We start from the raw sequence: 21,621 nt of genomic DNA, 5'->3' as shown, positions 1-21,621 counted from the left end.
TTAGGGGTGTAAAACTGTGAAATCATGCATGCTTTTGCAGTACAGATAAAAGTGATTGGAAAATGCCCTCTGCTTTTCAAAAAGCCTGCTGAAGAGCAAGTTACCTCCAGTTACAAAATTTAGGTTGCAGTTCTGTCTCTGTCACTAATTCCCTGCAAGTTTTTTGGGGATTCTGTTGTTCCCTTTTCTTAGAGAAAATGATACCTACCTCCTCTGTTGTCTCTAAAATGTTTCTAACATTATTTTTCATGAATAGTTAGCTGGTAGGATTGTACAATGAAAACAATTTTGGTTTTGTTTTTTTGTTTTTTTTTAAGATCTGATGTCTGTTTATTATACACCCATACACCTGGAATGTGTTTCAGTTTGCAAGCATAAAGTTAGGCACCTACATCTGTATATGGGAACTGAAAAAATGTCATGGTTTTTAGAGGTGTTGAAAGTGTTTCAGCCTTAAAACCCAAGATGTGATCGAGACTTAGGGCTGCTAGCGCTCACCCCAAACTGCTTGTAGTAAGTTCTCATTGTGGGCTAATGTATATGATTTTAAGTTGTTATATTATGTAAGTATAGGTCTTGTGACATTGTGCTGTGGTTGCTGTAATACATTAACAGGATCAAAATAAACATTGGGAGATAATTAGCTTACTCATAAATAACCATCTTTTATGCAGATCATCTCTATGACAAAGGTAAATGGAGGAGAAAACAGAAAGATACAGCAGAATTTACTGTAAATAGACTAAATAAAATGTATATAGAAATATTTTTTGTTAAACTTTCATTTTATGATTTAGAAATTCTTCTGGGCTTGTCAGCTAGTGTTCAGTGTTTAATTTCATGCTATTTCATGCTCTCTGCTGATTATTTTTGTGTGGCTATTTGTGTCTGTGTGAACCTTGTTAAAATAAATTGCTGCTTTTATGTGAAAAACTCAAAAGCAGCTCCCAGATTAGCCTTGCAGGATTGTTTGTAAGAATTTACCAATACATGCACAAGATGTTTTTCTTCCATTTCTGTCAGTACAAGGAACAAGCTTTAATAATACTGCACTGGGTTCGTCAAATTTAGTTAGAATGTGACATAAATTCATGTACTTCTAAAAAAATATTTGATATGCATAGATAAACTCCTGTGTGGCAGCAGGTAACTAATGCAGTTGTTAACCAATACAGGTATGTTTCCAAAGGCGGAGCTGTGCGAAATATCCATGTGGGGGATGGGGAGCAGTGAAGGTTTGGTCACTTGCCAAGCAGGGGTAGAAAGGTGAGGCAGCAGTGGCTGAAGTACTTCAGGACAACAGCTGGAACGAGCCCTGGAGAGATCGAGAGGGAAACTGCTTCCCTTTGACTTACTGCTGATAGGAAAAGGGCCAGGGACTTCAGGCAAGAGGGGCTGTATGTTTTTGCTCCCTGCATGCTGTGTTCCAAGGAACACATCATTGTATCACAGAAGCGCCTGCTTCTCTGCTCACGTTCAGCCCCATGTCCTCATAGAGGTAACCTACCACACAGGTTAACTGCCCCATGCTGAATGGCACCTTTCTAGTGTATCAAAGTAAATTACCAAAGGCAAGTAGAGGGATGGTATTAAAAACAAAACAAAACCAAAACAAACAAAAAAACCCAAACACCCCCCTCAAAAAAAAAAAACAAAAACAACCCAAACCTTATTAAAAGGATTTCTCATGCAGAGATACTCAAAATCATCATTTCACTTTTTTCAGCCATTCATTAAGTCTCAGAATTTATACCTGTTGCTCTTTACTCCCACTCCCTGAACATGAGAAGCCAAATCTTATGTTCCCAGTCAGCCATAAGGTATATTTGGCTCACAAAATATAACTCCCATTTAATCAGAAATTTTGTTAACCCATTTACTACAGCATATTGTCCATCTGTATGCAAAAAACTTTATAGAAGAACATTTATTTATCTTACTCTTGTTAACATAATGTTGCATATTTAACCACCATTCTGCTATTACATCTTTCCAAAATGCTCTGCCCCTCCCTTTTCCAGGAGAAAAATGGGTGGGGAGGGGGAAGAGACATTGAGTCTGTGTTTGTTTACCTCAATGAGTGGTGCATGCCACTGCTTCTTGGACTTAGAAACGAGTTAGCGCGTAACCCAAGTGAAACAACCTACTCAAACTATGCATCAGATCCATTGGTTTCACTTAACTTCAATAATCCCATGCAGAGCTCACTTCTGGGAGGAGCGTGAGGAAGCTTCAAGGTTTGTCACCAAAATCGGGAATAAACTCTTATTCCCGATTTCGGTGACAAGTTCACCATTTAGACCTGAGCTTACCCCAAAATAATGAAATATTTTTGGCTGTTTTTTCACTCCTCTCACTGAAGAGAGGTGTAGGCAGTAGGCTTTTAGGGCCTTTGCGAGTGACTTACAACTTTCCAGAGCTCTTCAAGGCAGAGATTTACTGGAATTTCTTCTCCTGTTTGTGAAGGATGCAATTATTGATTTGGGGAAGGGAGGAGGGCATGGCAGTCAAACAGAGCCAGACTAGGCACAGACCAGATTTTGATACATAAATCTGTATGTGTTTGTGTGTTGACTTCCTTTCTTAGGCTGCTCAGTGACCCCAGGGAAGTAAATTTATTTTCTTTTTTTTTCAGGTATTTGGGGTGGGGGGAGGGCGGCTTGGGTTTGGTTTCTTGGGTTGTTTTTTTCCCTTTGTACTTGCCTGTTTACTATATCTGCTGTGAAAATAGAGCTGAACCCTGAGAAGTGAATGTTTTTACCTTGGATCATTTCAGTATATATCTATTATGCCTCAATAGACTGAAACACCGAATGATTACATCTCTATTTGCAATTGGAACATATATATGGCTTCTGGGAGAGGAAGGAGGGGGAATGACTTACAGGTCAAGAAAGGTGGAAAATGAGGCTGAGTTTCTCTTCTTTAAGACTGTTTTGTCTTCTAGCAGTAGACTAAAATCAGACTGGTTCCTAAACAGAATTGTTTCATGCTGAAAGGAGCCTCTTTGAGGAGAGAACTGCATTTCATGCTGTGCTGATGAGAGCACTGGCCTGGACCGGAAAGATTTTGTGGGGTGAATTTTGAGTGTGTATTTGTGGTGTTTGCAGTGCTTTGGCATTGACAGATGATCCTTGCAGCCAAAGGTGAGGCTGGCTGACCCTCCCTGAGCAGTTTCCATGGCAACCTAGCATTTTTGAATAATCTTGGTTTATAGGAAATCTTTTCCTCCCTCCCCTTTCTCCTAGTGCTAGTTTCTCTGGTTTTTGTAGGTTTTTTTGTTGTTTTTTTTTACCACACCTTAGAGGACTTTTGCCATTTCTTGTGAGAGCTATGAATATAATACAGTCCCTCCCCCCCATTTAGAAACACTTGTCCATAGTGTTTCAGGAAAGGCTGATAATTTGGAATAAAATGAACTATTTTTCTAATAACTGATAATACTGGCTGGTTGTTCATGTCTTAATTTCTAATCCTCTTAAAAAACAAAACAGTTATTTCACTGAGATGTGGGCTTTATAGCAAGCTCTTAGCTCCCCCATTGTCTAGGTGAAAGTTTGTAAATTCGTCTCCAAGAAAGAAGGGACAGGCTGAATAAGCAGTTTTCATGGGCCAGCTATTCCTCAGTCAGTAATGTCCAAAGGGAAGAGTCCTGTCTGAGCACATAGGCACTTCTACCAGGGAGCTTTTACCTACTATTGTAATATTCTTGGTAATTTATTGTCCTCTTCTGCAGGACATATTCGGATTTCTGTTTTTCAGTATTATAGGCACTGCTGTTCTGATTTTGGCAGTGCTATATTTAAATTACCTGTTTGATAGTCATTTTTATAAGAAAATTTAGGTTTATCTTATGAGTTTCTCACTGGAGTTGCATTCTTATTAGTGCTCAAAGATCTCCCTGTCCATGTGCTCAGCTTCTGTCTTTGCCTGTAGTGAGTTTTACATATTTCCCGCATTTGCCACTACCAATACAGATGTGTGGTTTGTACTGAGAAAACCAGTGGTGATTTCAGCTGAGCAAGGAGATGCCAGTTTCCTCATGAAGAAAAAGCACTGCTTCAGACTTCCATTTCAGCCTTGCTTTCGCCATTCTGTTCTCTTCCAGGAAAAGAGGCTTTATTTTGCCCGTGGACGCTCACATCCTATTTCCTTTGTAGGCCTGGGGGCAGTAATCAGAAATTTGCACTTCCTTTTGCAATTTAAGTCTGCCCAGTGGGAAATTTGCTTTGTTGGGAATAGCCAGAATCCTGATCTGACTGCACAGATCAAGATGCTAATTTAACCCCCTAATTCTTTAGTTTCTTTTAAAGGAAAGAAGAAAGTATACGATTATTTTCAGATACATGTCCTTTTGACTTGGTAGTTTTAAGGTTGAGGTTGTCTAGATGAAAAAATCTTGTTTGTATTGTAGTATAAAGGGCTCTCTGACAAGAGTGACTTTACAACTGAGGAAAGGCATTTAGGTAAAAAATATTTGTCAAATGTGTGGTAATTCTATCGAGGATGTATTAACAGTCTTGATTTCTCAGATACAGAGAATGCATTATGTGTCCTAGGCCTAGCACCTCTTATGTATGAATTCTGAAGCATGTGTCTGTGTAGCTGTGCTAGCCTCAGCAACTGCTGATGGTTTTTAAGTTCAATAACTTACAAATGACTGTAGCCTGTATATCATTGAGACGATGTAATTAACTGTAAAGGTTAGCAGGGCAGGGCAGGGCGCTGGACACTGGACTTCAAAGCTACACCATTGCTTGTATCTGCATGCTTGCTCTGTTTACCCATTTTTCCCCCTTCCCATAACTTCAGCTAGCACATAGATTTAAATTATTTTGATTTTTTTAATGGTGACTTTTTGAGGAAAGTATTAGTTCCAGGACTAATGTAATGCACCATACGTGAGCTTGTAATCCCAGCTTTCCAAGTGCTTAGTAAAAGTAGGCTAAAGCTCTCAAAAAGGAGTCTGAAGTAAAGCTTTTTATGTCCATATTTAGACATCTTAAGTAAGGGACTTGATTTTTAGAAAAATTGCTAACCATCCTGAATACCCCATGCCTTGAGGCACTGCTAAAAAGAATCTTGAACTTGGTCCCCAATTTGAATAGTTTGGGAGGGTTTGGTGGTTTTGTTTGTTTGTTTGTTTGTTTTTAAATAAGTTATGGGTTACTAAGATCACTTAGGATTGTGTGGGAGATCATCATGGGGGGTAAGCAGAAGGACCTGACTTAAATTTAGGGCAACTGTATGCATACTCTGCCTGCAACTTTGCCTGGAACTCTGTGCACCGCGGTTTGAAGGCTGTGAGCACCCAGCCCAGCGTACCTGGTAGCCTGTGCCCTCGAATCCAGCGCTTTATTTGAGATGCGCTTGTGTATACAGGCATGCTTATGTTGGGTGCAGCAGAGATAGCAAGTAGTTAGAAGACAGCAGCGTGGGCAGTAAACTTCGCTCCAGGTCTCCTGTGTGTTCATCTAGGCCGCTTCAACCTTGTATGTGCAGTCTGAGGTGTCTAGAGGAAAAACTGCTGCAGGTCTGGCTGCTGGGGTCAGAGCTCTGGTTGAAGCCTTGATGGAACTTTTTAAAGCATTTGAGGTGTTTTATATGTTCATGGCTCATTCCAGACTTCCAGGAAGTGCTGATAAATTGGGGGGGGAAATGATGCTGGCATGCAACCTGCATTGTCTTTTCCTGCCTTTTCATTCTTTTTTTTTTTTTTTTTTTTTTTGAAATATGATTTCATACCCATGATATTCTTCACCACGCTCATCATTAGAGGCAGGATTTATCTTGGAGGGCAGAGTGAAGACATTTGGAGATCCTGCTGTCACTTTTAGCTTTTGCATTGTAACTGGTCTTTGGAAGAGAATTGAACAAAATTGATCCTGTTATATCTTGGAAACCTTGAGTACCTTGAGCAGGCTGAGCGGTGATCAGTGCTTAGCCAGGTAAACTTTGTACAGCTGGTGTTTGCCACAAGTGTGAATTGTTTTAGTTTTGAGACCACCTCTTTTTCTTGACTGCTGTCAAGGTGGTAATGGGATCAGTCCATAAATGTGCCCAGCTCTTGCATTTGCTATTTTTGCTATTGTCAGGACAGCCTTCTGAAGGCGTTCAGAGTGATCTTTCCCTCAATCTATCTTCAGGTGAGATGCTTCTCTGCTACTCAGTTTCTTCTTCCTGACCAGAATGACTGGTGATCTAACTTAAGCAGCTGAGGTGTCAGTTTGCAAATGGTTTGGTAATAGCTCTAAAGTAAGCTTTAAACTTTTTATTGCTTCATTGGAGGGGTAGGGGGTGGTGTTTTAGTGGGGACTGGAATGTTAGCCAAGCCCCCAGAATAAAGACCATTAAATTCTTAGCTCAGGGGTCCAGAGTGCAACATAGGTTAGTTGAAAGCCAGTCATTTCCCAATGCTGAATTAAAATTTAGACACAGTGGGTTATTTGGCTAAACAGCAGTGTTGCAACCCAAAAGCAGGATACTGAAGCTGTTGAAATGAGTCATCTTTGAGGATTGGAAAATTGGTCAATTTTAAGGGTGAGTATCAGCAAAGGCATGGTTGTTCTCAACTGAGTCTTTCTGGGGACCTGGCAGTGGTTCTTCAAAATGAATGTCAACTTCAGCTAGAGCACACAAATTATTTTTAAATTATGCCTTGAAGTTTTTCTGTATATGGTAGACTATATGTAGCTTTCTAACTGTTTAGAAATCTGAGGTTAGTGCATTTGCTCAACCTTAGTTTTACTCAGTAATGCAAAAAAGGTATTATTATTCTGAGTTTTTTAAATACGATTTTAATAGTTTTGCTTAAAAGGTAATTGGGTTAGATGACTGTGAAGTTGGTAAAAAAGAACCAGAGATTTCTTTCTTACTTGAACCTAAATACTTGGGGTTAGTTATGTATTAATACTTTATATCACCATAATGCAGCTGACTGCTTGGATCTTGATGCTTAATTGTTTGATATATTTAGTAGAAATAAATACAGATGTACATATAGACTGCTGTGACAATATTTTTTGCTTCTGTAATTATATTTAAAAAAATCTTACTAACTTGCCTGTTTTCCATTTACTATGTCACATGCTTTACATTATTTTGAAGGATGCATAGACATGTAATTACAGGTTCCCCCTTCCTGATATTAATTAATGCATAGGAGTTATTCACTAGAAGAACAATTGAGTAGTGTGTACATGTGTTTCTGAAGACAAGGTGTTTCAGGACAGAGGATCCCAAAGCTGATCTTAATCTCTTCTGGACTACGAATCAGGAACACTTGTAATAATAATCTCAACTTCAGTTGTTGAAAGGTGCTGTTTCTTGCAGCACTGTGAAGTGTCTTAGATATTTTTAACGTGTTAAACTTGCTGTAAATGAAGCAGCGGCTGCTTTGGCATATCTCCAAAGTTTGGCATGCAGTGAGGTTTCATCTAGCACCAACAACTACTGACTTTTTTAAAAATAAATTTGGCATCAGACACCAAAATTCTTTTTTAATCAGCGACCTGCTTTCTTTAGTTTTTGCTCTTTTAGTCTTCTAGCCCCTATTTATACCTCTATAAGATCAAGATCAAGACATGGACAGAATGTGGCTTGGCGATGGCTCTTTTTCACTGCAGTCTTGATGCATTTATTTTCCCAAACCTTCCCTGTCTGCTCTCCCCCCTCCCCCCCTTCTGCCCGCCCTTCTATCCTCATACCTACAGTCAGGCCTTGCCAAACCCTTTCCTCTCGCTGTTTGAGGAGAGCCATTGCAACACACTTTCCCTGCATTCAGGATACGCACATTTTTCACCTTAGCTCAGGCTTCCCTGAGGCCTGAGCTGCTCTTATCTCCCTTAGACTCCAAACTGATAAGCCAATTTAATTGGAATGGGGTGTGGTGCTTGTTTATCCTTCATTACGCTGAAACAGCTTCTGTTGCCCTACCTGAAAACACCTTCCACAGTGCAAGCTGATCTTAATTACGTATTGTGATTCTGACTTTTGACCTAAAAGCCAGAAAGGCTTTTGTACACTTCAGCTCAAAATGACTTTGTAAGATGCACTGTTATTTATCTTCATTTATTCAATAAGCTTGTTCTCAACAAATATGGGAGAAGCTGACAGCCCTCCTTCTTCACGTGGTCACTGGACAGTTGTCAGTACCCAAATCAGATTCCTCTGATAGGAGTTTCTCAAAGGAGATTTACTTGTGACATTCTGTGTTACATTTTTCCCCTTCTAAGGGTGTTGTTGAAACATGCAACTTGTTTGTCATGGTTGTCCCCTATACCAACAACAGCAAACAGTCAGTAAATTATTTATATAATTAATTTTTCATCTAAGAGGCTGCAGGCCATCTGTTGATTTGCATAAAATAGCAGCATAGTCACTGTGTATCTATTTCAGTGACTTTGGAGGGAATGATAGGGATAAAAACCATCTCCAACATAATACATTTTGGACAAGGAAGCGACCACTGAATTTTCTCTATAAACAGATCTGTCCTCTGCAGAAGAATAACCTCACATTTGAAGCCTTCTAGTCGAACTCTCTGCTGGTGCCCATCAGGTTGGTTAGGTCCTGTGAAATCAAGGTAGCTAGACTAGCTTGTACCAAATGGTGCAGAATCAGGTTCGCGATTTACAGGCTTACTATATAGTGTTTGTAAGATGGCTGTGTTTTTGCCTTGGTCATGTAGGTGCCACTGAACTGCTGCTTCTAGCCCGCCGGACAGATTTGAGGCGAATTTCCTTAGACACCCCAGATTTTACAGACATTGTTTTGCCACTGGAGGACATCCGTCATGCCATTGCCATTGACTTTGATCCTCTGGAAGGATACATCTATTGGACCGATGATGAAGTTAGGGCCATCCGCCGCTCGTTCATCGATGGGTCAGGTAGTCAGTTTGTTGTCACAGCACAGATCGCACATCCTGATGGCATTGCTGTGGACTGGGTTGCCCGAAATCTGTATTGGACTGACACTGGCACAGACCGTATTGAAGTTACAAGGCTTAATGGGACCATGAGAAAAATCTTGATATCAGAAGACCTGGAAGAACCCAGAGCTATTGTGCTGGATCCCATGGTTGGGTGAGCAGCTGTTCATGAGCATTTCTTAAATATTAATCATGTAAATAAGATAAGTTTGTCTACCTGTATGCAGATGTGAACTGTCTACCTGTATGCAGATGCAATGATAAACTTCTGAGTCTTCAGAATTAAAATACTGGGATTCTTTGAAATTTAAGGCTCTGAGGCACGGGGACTACTGCTCCCCTTTGACTGCCTGGCTAGTCACCTTATCTGTGACCTTATCAGGTTTTATTCTCCTGTTTAAAAATATTTTAGGGGACTCTGACCTGTTTGTTTATCGTAGCTAAAAGCACTGGTTATGTTGTCTTGCTGAGCAGGCTGATACAGGAGTTTTGTGTAAAGGGACAGTGCGTTTGCATGTCAATGCTTTCTGAATGGTTTGGGCATCCTTGCTTGGGTAAGGAAATATATTTGGCTTAGAAATGTACTTCTACATACGCAATGTGGTTTCAGGGAACAGTAGTTGAGAAGAAGCTATGTGAATACTGAAAGTTTGGATTAATAAGACTTCTTAAGATTTTGTTTCCTTTGCAGATACATGTACTGGACTGACTGGGGAGAAATCCCGAAGATTGAGAGGGCAGCATTAGATGGCTCAGACAGAATTGTGCTGGTGAATACCTCACTTGGCTGGCCAAATGGGCTGGCACTGGATTATACAGAGAGCAAAATATACTGGGGAGATGCCAAAACAGACAAAATAGAGGTTGGTAATTGTACCTGCGTTTTTAATTCCTTGGAGTTATAGAATGTAGTTACTTTACTTTTCTAGGTGGTTAAATTCTGATATAGCCCCAAATAATGGTTGTTTTGTGCTTCAGGAAACAATACAGCTTCTTTGTCTTCGGCTAAGTTACTATTCTTCCTCCATTTTTCTGTGTGTAAAATGGAAACGATATCCATGCAGTAGATCCCTCTTTTTAAGAATGTATGATAAGGATTTGGTAAATAAATCAATTCTTGGGTCATCAGGAAAAAAGCTTTTCACTGGGAGTAATGTTTGTATGTTGAAAAAATTTATCTTTCGTTCTTTGCACTGCTCAGCTTAAATGCTAATCGAGTATATTTTAAGGAAATAAATCTCATTTCACATATAATTATTTGTACTCCCACAAATCCTCTATACTTTGCATCTCCCTCATTTTATTAGGGTTCCAGAGAGGGGATAGATGTTCTTTCTGGTATGTTCTGCTGAAACTCTTAATTGAAAACAAAAATGTCATTTTTCTTCTCTCCCACATTGAAAACCTTGTATTTATTTTGCTATATAACCGTTCTGGAACAGATTTGACATTTATTTTCTCTTTACCAGTCTTTGAGAAAATAGTGTTGTATAGTATTTGTTCAGCTTACTATCAAAAGGCAGAAGTTTATCTGGAATCGGGAGGCTTGGCTATGCTTGGTGCATTGTAGTACCATCTACCTTTGTTGTATCCTGGTAGATGTACCTTTCTTTTGATGAATTACAGCTTTCCTTATTGAATCCTTACCATTGCAAATAATTTTCAGCACTTACCACATTACCACAATATCTTCTCTAGCCTTATGAAATTGTTTTATTTATTTATAACTTCAAATAAGCCAATGTGAAGTTGTAGTCTTGCGCTGGAAGGTCACGTAACTGTTTGTTATCCTTCAGAGTCAAAGTAACTCTAGTCCTGCAAGGTGAGTTGCTTTGAAGCACTCCTTGGGAGAGCCTCAGGGAAGCACAGTTTTATTTGTCCTGAAAACAAGATTGATAGTCTGTAGTTCACCTAACATTATACCAGCTCTGAGAAAACTGGGGAAGAAGAGTCGTAGCTATGCTTAAAGATTTATTTATAACAGATTGAGCACTTCAGCCCTGATACTGTCTTGGGCTTGAATATATTTTGCAAAAGGTGAGTTAGGCACTCTCCACTCTCATGCCTGCCAAAACATTGAGATTTTTTTCATGGACTTCAGTCTTACTTAGACCATGGTTCCATATTAATTAATAAAGATTCTGTTCAGTGCTGGATCAGTTTGTGGTAAAAATTTTCATCTACATCAGGCATGAGCTCACTGCTGCTGTTCTGTCAAACTGGCTGGAACACATGATATAATGTTTATGCCAACAGTACAATGTCTGTGGCAGGACAGAAGATATCTGATCTGGCATAAAGTCTGCTGGGACAATTTCCATTTTATTGTTTTTAAACCAATGTGAGCTAGCAGAATGAGTTTGTTCCAGGTTGTCATGTAACATCCATGCAGGGCGTTGGAGAAGACTTATCATCTTAAGGTTTCAGAATTACTAGTTATTTTTTTCCTCTGAGGCTCCAAGTGTTAGAAGTATGATTTTACTGCTGCTGCTTTTTATGAAAAGTTAACATTTGTTAACTCTTACCAATGTGCAGAGAAAAAGCCTGGCTAAAATCTTTAAAGCAACAGAAAAAGAAATTCTCCCAGTTTTTCTGTGGTGTTTTTGGATTTTAGTTTTGTTTGAGGTTTTGGTGTTTGGTTGGTTGTTTTTTGTTTTATTGTGTGGTGGTTTTTTTTCTTTTTTCTTAATTTCAGAAGGTGTTAATTTAGGGGTATGTGGCAGAGGTCTATAAAATCAAGAAAATTATGTATAAGGTGACCAGGACTTACACACACACCTTTTTTGATAGAAAAAATCAGCATTTGTAAATGATACTGGCAGGTGGTGGGTGCAGAGCAAACAAAAGCAGATGGTTTTTCAAACAGTGTGTGGTAAGTTGTGGAAATGGTTGTGGATGCCAAAAGCTTACATGTGTTACTGGGAAGACTGGGTAAGTCTGTGGAAGGGAATTCTGCTCCAGTTTACTAGAAAATAGAATTGCCTTCTGAACCACAAATCACTGAACTGTAAGTTGCTGTAGAATAAAAAAGGCTTATTGAAAAGTTTCGGTATGCGTTTGCTTTATTATGCTGCTCTCTAAGTTTGTTTTGATTATTCTCTGAGACAGGACACTAGGATGGGTGGACCTTTGGACTGAACCCATGCAGTCTCTCTCTTTTCCTGTGTTGAGGCTGCTCTACTCCTTGAAGGTTTGGGGAGTCTATTCTGTTAGCTTGTAGCATTAGCTTTAGGAAAAACTTCATGTTCTTCCTTAGATGTAATATTCTTGCTTGCTAACTGCACTTCAGAGGGGCAGAAATGGGTTGAAAATTGATGACCTCTGATAGTGATAGATCAGAGCGCAAGTTCAATATAGCTTCTGAAATTAGTAAAGCATGGAAAGGTTCTACAGGATGAGAAGGGGGTGTTCATCAAAGAGAATGGTTCAACATAAAGTAGATGCCCCACCCTTGCCCCTTAATGTGCTAAGAAATGCAAATGTTGTGGTGAGTTTCTTTACTGATGAATCTTAGTCAATTTTCCCCAGGACCTTGTGTAGTGCCTCTGTAATCTTTTGAGAGATGGACTTTGTTATGGTAGGCTACAGAAATCTTAGGCTGCAATGACACTGTCTAAATCTATGATAGCTAAAATATTACTAACGTTTCAAGTCTTCCCTTCTCCTCCCACTGCCTTTCTCTCCTATGGCAACCATGAATCCTGAGGAGATTTGTAACACTTTCCCTGCCCTTCCCATCCATTTTTTATATCGGTTTAGTAGAAGATGCTTTGACCTTCAGTGTAAACGTTTTAAACTTGTATTTGGAGAAAGGACATTGGAGGAGGTGCAACAAAGACTATATCTGTGACAGGATCAAAAGATGAAACTTGGAACTGGACTTGAAGACATCAGAATATATGCCTGGTCCCTGCTTTGCCTGTATATGTTTGTATTTGGCAGGAGGGGTAAAGGCAGGAGAAATATGTTTGTGTACTTTCACTCTGTTGCCTTTGAGTAGTTTTTCATACATGATTTTAAATACATTGTGCTGTTTTCCTTTTTTTCCTAGTATGTGGAATTCCTCAGAACCATTAGTTAATTGCAGTGCTACCAAAATGAATGTTTCTTGCAAGCTATGTTTCTGGTTTGTTTGTGCTACCTATGAGCTTTTATTATTTATTTTTTACACACTGATTCATGCTATGCTGTTCTGGAGCCCCCAGAGGATAATAAAGCATCAGCAGGGGTTAATGGAGACTGGTAGGGGGTACAGCAGGGAGCTTTTGTTCCCATTTTATCTGGCAGCCTGCAGCAGGCAGAAGCAGGCTGTGGCTCAACAGCTTCGTCATTTATCTCGGTCAGGTTTCACTGCTGATAAACTTCTATTGAAATGGATGGCTGCTATTGTGCTTACCAGTAGGGAAGATTTCTCATTGACTTGCTACAGGTTTAAAGCATTTTCATGCCGAGCCATGAGGTTAAAAATGTATGATCTGCTCTGTTGAATTGGTCTCATGTTTTCCTGCTCAAGTGAATATTTGTCTTCTGAGCACGTACACTACCTGTTTTAAGGCATAAGTTGGATTTAAAATGGTCACCAAAGCTCGTATTGATAAAGTAATTGTAAATGGCTGTGTGCACGTGTGGATGTATGCGTTAAGAGGAAATAATGAAGATATGGCTGATTTCTCACAATTTTTCAGTCTTTGCTTCATTTTTCTTTATTCATCTTCCTTCCTATTCTCCATTCTCAGAGCCAGAGATGGCACCCACTTACACCTACTAGTGGTGAGTTTAAAGAAAGGAGTCTCTGCCTCCTATACAGATCCAACCATTATCTAGTGATTTTTGAGTGCAGCTCTAACTTGAAGTGTTTCTGCATTCCCAAATCTATTAGCTGTGCCTGGCATTACTGTCTCTAATCCTCATGATTAATATGGGAAGTCTTACATCCTGCTGTTTTTCAGCATAAGTACACACAAGTCTTCAGAACCCAGCCTTGTCAGACAACAGAAAGCGGATGCTGCTAAGACTTTTTTGAGCACAAAAATCTTGAACAGAGAGGACCTTTTTGTGTTTGACCCAGGAGCTAATAGCTTGGCATCTAGAGAATACTCTAATTCATATTCTAATCCTGAAATTGCAGGGCTACATTTCCCTCTGATGACAACTCCCTCAATTTTACCACCACCCTAATAAGGAAATTCTGTTTTCTAAGCATTCACCATTTATTTTCCGACTGAGAAATTTTGTCTTCTAGCATTAGTCTTTGTATTGTGAAAAGCTGATGACTTGTAAGCCTGATTACTGATCCTGCCTCATCCACCTTTAGTTTGAAGCAGAGGTTTGAAAACTGAGAAGCAGAAACCATTGCACTCCTAGCTGTTGAACACAGCTGCTTTTGTGAACTTCCATTAAGCTTTTGCAGGTATGAGAAGTAAGGTAGTTGAAACAAATATTTGAAGTTGCTTTACTGTTTAGTGTTGGCCGCAATTCATTATCCACCAGGTTTGGATAGTTGTGGCGCTTGGGAACTTCATTCAGTAGAGAAGTAGTATGTGCTGAAGAGGATAGGGGCAGATCCCTCTCCTCCATCCCAGTTTCAGAAATGTAAAGCTTACTTTGTCAGAGAATTTCCAGCTAGGAAATTTCCTGCTAGGCCTGCATTAAGAAAAATTATAGATGTTTGAAATAAGTAGTAGAGTAAAGGCTTATTTAAAAAAAGAAAAAAAACAAACAAACAAAAAAACCCACCCCAAAACCCAAAACAATTAGTTCATACTTTTTATAACTTCTATTTGGGAGGTTTCTTTTGAACTTCTCAATGAACTTAGGGAAGAATTAAATTTCATGACGCAGACGAAGATAGGAAAACTATATTACAAAGCAAACAAATGACAGCCAAGGACCACATATTAGTAAAGTCTCCTGACTGTCAAAGAGCTAGATACAAGAATTTGAGTGACCTCTTATCTGTGGACCCCAAATGTTGAGCCAAGACCTCCTGGCATTTTAACCTTGTTGTTATTAAAAAAAAAAAATAATTAAAAAGTTAAGTTCCCATTTTGCTTTGGCTTTTGGTCACGGTGCTACAGGATTGTCACTTAGGCATGTACCTTTTGCAGTTGTTGAAAGCGTTTTAATATAAAACTAAAAAAGAAGAAACATATTTAAAACATCCATGCCAGTTTCAATTCAGGAACATTAAAAAGTCAACTTTTTATTGCCTTTGATATATAGAGAATATCTAAATAAAACTGAAATGTGAAAAGTTTTATTATTGAGACACCCATTACAAACCACTTCTGCTGACCAGTTCTTAGAGAAGTTGTGAGGGATCTGCTATCAATAGGCTGTCATCCTTAATGGAACAGGGAGAGGTTCCCAGCACCTTGCAACAGAAAGAGGATGCCAAGGGAAGGTTTTGGGTAGATATAGCCAGAACTGTTTTCCAAGACTAACCTGACTCTCTGACCTGGGTACCAAGCATGGTATTTTTCTAAGTAGTGGTATTACTGCCCTAAAAATTATGTGATGGTACAGAAGACTTGAGTATTCAGTTTTAAAATGGCTTTTTTGTCAGATCTGCATTTCTCCCTGAAATCTGTGCGTGGTTTTCATCTAATGAGATGTAGAGATCTTCAGCTCAGTAAGTTATGTTGCCTTTATAGAAAATGTCAGAAATCAGCATTTCCATGATGTGTCTTGCTTTACCCTAAAGTAAATATTTAGAACAGATTGGATGAGTCCTACTCTAAAAGCACCTATTCTTTTCTATTAAGTCTAAGGAGAGACTGGAGTGGCCACATCAGAGGCAGATGCCCGCGCTCCAGACACATTTAAGCTGGCTTCTCCAACCTTTTTGCACATTATTGTTAATAGTAAAAGTGTACCTTTTTTTAGACTTGGCTGTTGCTTACATTTGTGCAGTTTGACTGAGACTTGCCATGTTGGAAATTCAGAGATGTTTCTTAAAAGCCTTGTTACAGATGAGCAGTCGTGTTTTGGTAATGACAGCCCTGTAAACCTCATGGCTCCCAATGGCCTAGCATGGAGCTGACTGATGTACAACCTTTGGATCCCACTAATGTGTCATACCTGCTGCTTAGATTTTTCCCATTGGAGTTAGGAAATTGCATTTTAGTTTAAACTGTTATCTCATCTAGAAAGCAACAAGCCTCTACTGACAGTCAGTATTGGTTATCTCAGGGAAAACACAAAAATCCCTCAAACTAAAGTGACTATAGTTATCATCTGACCTCACTAAGTCTGACATACTTAATATTTGAAGGCAAGCTGGGGAGCGATGTGACGAGATATTGAGCTGTCTTCTGCATTTCTGATTGAGCTGAGTGCTGTTTGTCAGTGTGCTTTTATCCCTTATTCTCCAATATTCTAGCTTCCCCTATCCCCCACCAGCTTAGTTACATTACCATACAAAAAAGATTGTACTGTTCTTGGACCTGGGCTTCTTCAGAAGCATTCACGTGACCTTGTGATCCCTTTCAATACTTATTCAGCTTTATTCACACAGGGTTTTTATTTTGCTCTAAGACTTTGTAGTCCTAACCTAAACTTTTTTTTGGATAACTGTTCATGATGTAACTGTGAAAAAAAGGATGGTAGGGAAGTTAACAGCTTTTATTAGGCAGGTAAATACATATGGTGGAAAAACAAGCTTTTGGACATGCAGAAACCCTTGGAATTGAAATGATTTAGCAAAGGGAGCAGTTGAATCAACCTCATAGCTTACTGCCACCAAAAGTGGAAAGTATCCTAGAACCATCCCTCCAGATTTGCACTGGCTGGGTCACTCATTGGACTGTTTCGTGAACCACTTGGACTTGCCAAAACAGCAGAAAGCTTTCCACATTTTTTTCCCCTCTACAAAAAAATAAATTATAGTTGCTTATGGAGGAGTCTGGGAAGCACCAAGCTAGAGAGAGAACAAGTTAAAAATAAGAAGTTCCTGGGGCGATGTACTGAAAGAAAGTACCTTGGGAAGCAAGAGGAGAGAACAGAGGTTTTTGCCCATGTGCAAGAGCATTAGAAGTTGTGTTGCCAAACTTAATCTTGTAAAACTGTCCCCCAAACAACTGTGGGGGTTCAGGTTGGTCTTGGCCAGTCTCCTTTGCCTCTTGCAAAGCCTGTGAATGGTTGCTCATAGGACTTAACTGACAAATGGTAAGTTGCAAAATCACAGTAATTAACTTCCTTTGTACCCCTATAGACTGTGCTCATGTACAGAACACCCTCTGACTGTTCCCACTCCACCTTATGTATTAATGTACTGAAATTAATTTCCATAGCCAAGAATCTTTATTCACCTGTTTACCACTGGATCTTCTCAGAGGACCCTCTTCTTTTCCTGTAGAAAATCTCTGTTCTCATCCTGTTCATCATTTCAGCTCAATTTTTTATCTTAGCCTGTTCTTTACAAATGCAGGGTTTTTTTGTACTGCATGAGATTGCCTAGGAGCTGTCATGTTTGATTGTCACAATGGTTATGAACTCCTTTCCCTGCCTGCTTGTCACTTAACCTACTTGAGCCATTTCATTGAAAACCCAACCATTTGTTTCTAAAATTAAATTCCATCACTGAGAAACAATTCTGTTGTTGGCATTGATTGATCAGCGAGCTAGGAAGGTTGTCCTATTGTGAAAGAAATTAGTTTATAACAGTGTCTGTAGCATGATAGAAGGGCTATTTATGAAGTTAATCTCTATTCTGTTTTTACATATTTATCTTCACTGCAGTCCTATTAGGAATATTATCCATGCTCAGGAAAAACATATTTTGAATTCTTTAGAAAGATGATTAGAGCTCAGAAGGAAATTGAGGGTGCTGGGGTACTGTTAAATTAGAAATTGGTAATGGCTATTATAAAACAATTAACAGTAAGAAATTGTAGAGTTGGCTGGAGGCATTTGGTTTCTGAAGCAAATATAAAGGGTTCCAGGTATCCCTTCTGCAGATTTCTCAGGATTTCAATGCAGAGAAGAGATGGCTTCCCATTTAACATCCAAAACATTCCTTAACGTTTTGGAATTGAGGGAAAATACTGTTAACAGTAAGTTAATGACACTGCCAGAATAATTGCCTTGAGTTTAAAGTTTTGATTGCTCAGCCAAAGCGGGTTTAGTTGATCAGGACTTTTTTTTTTAGAGGGGAAGACTAATAAAACTGGAAATTTAGACAAGATGTCCCTTTTTTCCTCTCCTGGAGCTGCTGTTTTATAGTAGATAAATGTGTTAATTGTATGATATTACTGCAGCCATAATAGTAAAATTATTCTGGTCTGTTTTGTTTGTGTTGCTTACAGCAGCAAGTTGAAAATAGAATTCTCAAACCCAGTCTGAAGACATGCAAATGTAATGTTCAGAAGGCATTCTAGCTGTGTTTTAGAGTTATTTTTAAGAGAGATTCTGCCCCAGTTTTCTTTTTTTCCTTAGCCAAATAAATTTAATGAGTTAGTGTTGTTTTTCACTTCTCTGATATAGTAAGATTCATGTACATTTAGGTGGAAGATGAACAGTCGTATCCTGGATTAACAGTGTCATGAACTGAGTCAATATGTGTTGCATTGGACAAACAACATGTGTAAGTATTTAGCATTGGGATAGTCAGGGCTGAAGTAACTAAGCCTAAACCTTGAATATTCCTGAACCATTTCAGGTATAATACAGGCCTTGTGAAAGATCTTTTTCCATTGTATATTGAAATATCTGGGATATATGTATTGAATTCAGTATTTCATGTCTGTCTCACAGTAATGCTTCTTTGCAGTCGTCTTATGCAGATCACTGTTAATGATCAGACTAATGAGAAATTCACTTTTTCACCTCATTGTTTTTTAGGTGTATCTATTCATAGAGTATGTTAGCATGGCCGATGCTGAAATTGTGACGGTGCTAATGTTTTGTGATGTTTTTCTGCCGTCTTTCAAACTATTGCAAGAAACCCAACTTGTCATTCTAATGACTCAAGAGTTTAAGGTCTGCTCAGGAAGAGTTTACCTTTCTTTCTGTGACATTTCTGTGCTAAATGGCTGGGGTTTTAAGAGTGTATTTCAACACATACCAAGGGAACAACAAGCTAGTGGCATTTATGGGACTCGTGACATGCAAAGCATTGCCACTGAGTCAGAACGCTGTTATTCCTTGTCCTTTCAGAATGAAGATAAATGCTACAGTTGCATCCTTCCTTTGAGTCAGTGGGGAGAGATGGCAGTGGTTTTTACTCGGGCTATCAGCCTGGCACAAGAGGGATCCCCAGGGATCAATACTAGGCCCCACACTGTTCAATATCTTCATAAATGATCAGGATGATGGGGTTGAAAGCACACTCACCTAGGTTTGCTGATCACACTAAACTGGGTGGTGAGATGGACATGTCAGAAGGGAGAGCCACCTTCCAGAGAGACCTGGACAGGCTGGAAGAGCGGGCTGGCAAGAACTATGTGAAGCTTAACAAAGTAAATTGCAAGGTCCTGTACATGGGATGACATAACCCAAAAGCCTAGCACAGGCTAGAATCTGTGTGTCTGGGGAGTAGCCTTGCTGAAAGGGACCTGGGGGTCCTGGTGGATGACAAGCTGAACATGAGTCCAGTGCACTGCTGCAGCAGCAAAGGCAAAATGGATCCTGGGCTGCATCCGCAGGGGCATTGCTAGCAGAGATAGAGGTGTGATTATCCCACTCTACTCAGTGCTTGTAAGGCCACACCTAGAGTACTATGCCCAGCTCTAGTCCTCACAATTCAAAAAGATGCAGACAGACCGGAGGGGGGCCCAAAGGAGGGCCATGAAGATGATCAAAGGGCTAGAGAACCTGCCCTGAGGAAACACTGAAGGATTTAGGTCTTTTCTTCCTGGAGAAGAAAAGATGGGGGGGGGGGGGAAGAACTACATCATAGTTTCCCAGTACTTACAGGGCAGCTACAAGGAGGATGGATGGTCTCCCTTCAGAAGGAACTGCATGGAGAAGACAGGTCAGCAGGTACAAGTTGCACTAGGAGAGGTTTCATCTCAATATAAGATAGATATTTTACAGTGAGAGCAATCATTCACTGGAGTGACCTCTCAAGTGTTGCGGTGGAGTCCCCACCACTGCAGGTTTTCAAGATGTGACTGAACAGAGTGCTAGATCATCTCATGTAGGCTTCTTTTCCCACAAAAGGTTGGACTGGATGATCTTTTGAGGTCTCTTCTAACTTGGGCTGGTCTATGACTCTGTGGTTCTACATCCAAAATTATAAACTCTGCTTGTGAGTTAAGATGAAAGGCAATGCTTTGCACACGATCACCCTGCTTATGGGACTAGGTTAATTATGAGTAAATTGTATCAGCTTTTTCTGAGAGTCTCCCAGATTTGCATTGGAAAGTGTGTTCTTTCCAGTGCCTGCATCCTGTTTTCTCCTCTGGGAGTTGTCAGTAGTGAGGCTGCCTAGCACCCTGTAGAACTGGGTTCTTATGTTTGATATTAAACTAAGTATGGCCCGATAGGAACAAACAGTTTCTGTGACTAGCATCTTCTCATTGTTGTGGATATGAGCTAGTGTACATCTGCCTAGTTTCTACTGCCGCTGGCCTTGGCCTGCAGGACCTGAGCAGACTGCTAGTCCTATTTGGGGCCCAGCATAGGTTTGCCAGGGCTGCTGCACGAGATCCAACCAGAGCTGAACATTATTTTCACAGATCAGGTAGGTATAATGATTGAGCTCTAAACTTAAACCAATGAAATTACAAGTGTAATCTACTGTACATCAAAATCCTAGATTATCAGAAAGGTAAATTTACTGCATTACCTTATTTATCACAGTTGTTACTGGTATTCAAGACTGAATTTAATCTGAGATATCTGACAGCAAGAAAAAACCCTTAGAATGTATCACTGTGCAATCCAGTCTGTAATTTTAGAATAGAAGTGATACTTCAAAGGGTTTTTTTATTGTTCCTGCTGACCATTAAGTACAGCATCTTAAAATATGACGATATTTTCAGCATTAATTCATTTATTTTGAATAAGCTGTATTTTCATGAAGCCGTAGGTTTGCATTCATTATTGTTCTAGGATAAGCAAAGCTGTTATCCTACAGGCAGCATGTCTGGTATTTTTTCTGAGGCCATTTAATTTTTGTACTTTGTGGGTTTTGGGTTGGTGTTTTTTTTTCGTGGAACTTTTTCAGTAAAGGTAGTGTTTGTGGTTGCACCACATCTGTTTCCTGTTGTAGTCTATATTCTCACTGTGGTTTGCAGTATTCAGAATGGCCTCAGAATGTGAAACCCACACCACATTGCGGTTAAGGCAGCATAAACCGCTGGAGACACTGCCTCATAGCAGCAGAAGGTGGGTTTCTCATGGGGATTCTGTGGGGCTGGGCTTCATTGTGATGAACTGATCCGTCTGGGGCTGGAGAAGGGGAATGAATGCATAAAGCAGTATCTTTTTCCTTGCACTTGTTATATGCATCATCCTTATATCCCTTGCCACTTTCCTTCTGCCTTACACCAGACTGTTTGGTTCTGTAGCCTATTGATGAAATTCTATTCAAATTTTCTAAAATGTGGCTAAAGGGAGTGCAGACAACATGGTGCCATGGAACTTTTTGTATGGTGGTACCCAGTTGTTAGTGGGCAGATGTTTATATTGAATAAGATCGCACAGATGGGCTCAGGTAAGACTGCAGTGGGAGTAGGGTGGCAGGT

The 21,621-nt window shown here is 39.7% G+C and overlaps 1 protein-coding gene across 1 annotated transcript in view; it reads left to right on the top strand.

The window, feature by feature from the left end:
- The window catches only part of LRP6 (LDL receptor related protein 6), a 131,686-nt gene that overhangs the window by 70,162 nt on the left and 39,903 nt on the right, over positions 1 to 21,621 (top strand). The window contains exons 6-7 of the mRNA XM_064461640.1: positions 8,690 to 9,086; positions 9,624 to 9,795. Coding sequence (XP_064317710.1) covers positions 8,690 to 9,086; positions 9,624 to 9,795 — 569 coding nt within the window. The remainder of the gene's footprint in view (positions 1 to 8,689; positions 9,087 to 9,623; positions 9,796 to 21,621) is intronic.

This window comes from Phalacrocorax carbo, chromosome 1 (genome assembly GCF_963921805.1).
Source record: "Phalacrocorax carbo chromosome 1, bPhaCar2.1, whole genome shotgun sequence".
NCBI classification, from domain to species: domain Eukaryota; kingdom Metazoa; phylum Chordata; class Aves; order Suliformes; family Phalacrocoracidae; genus Phalacrocorax; species Phalacrocorax carbo.
This window is presented reverse-complemented; position numbering and strand designations above follow the sequence as displayed.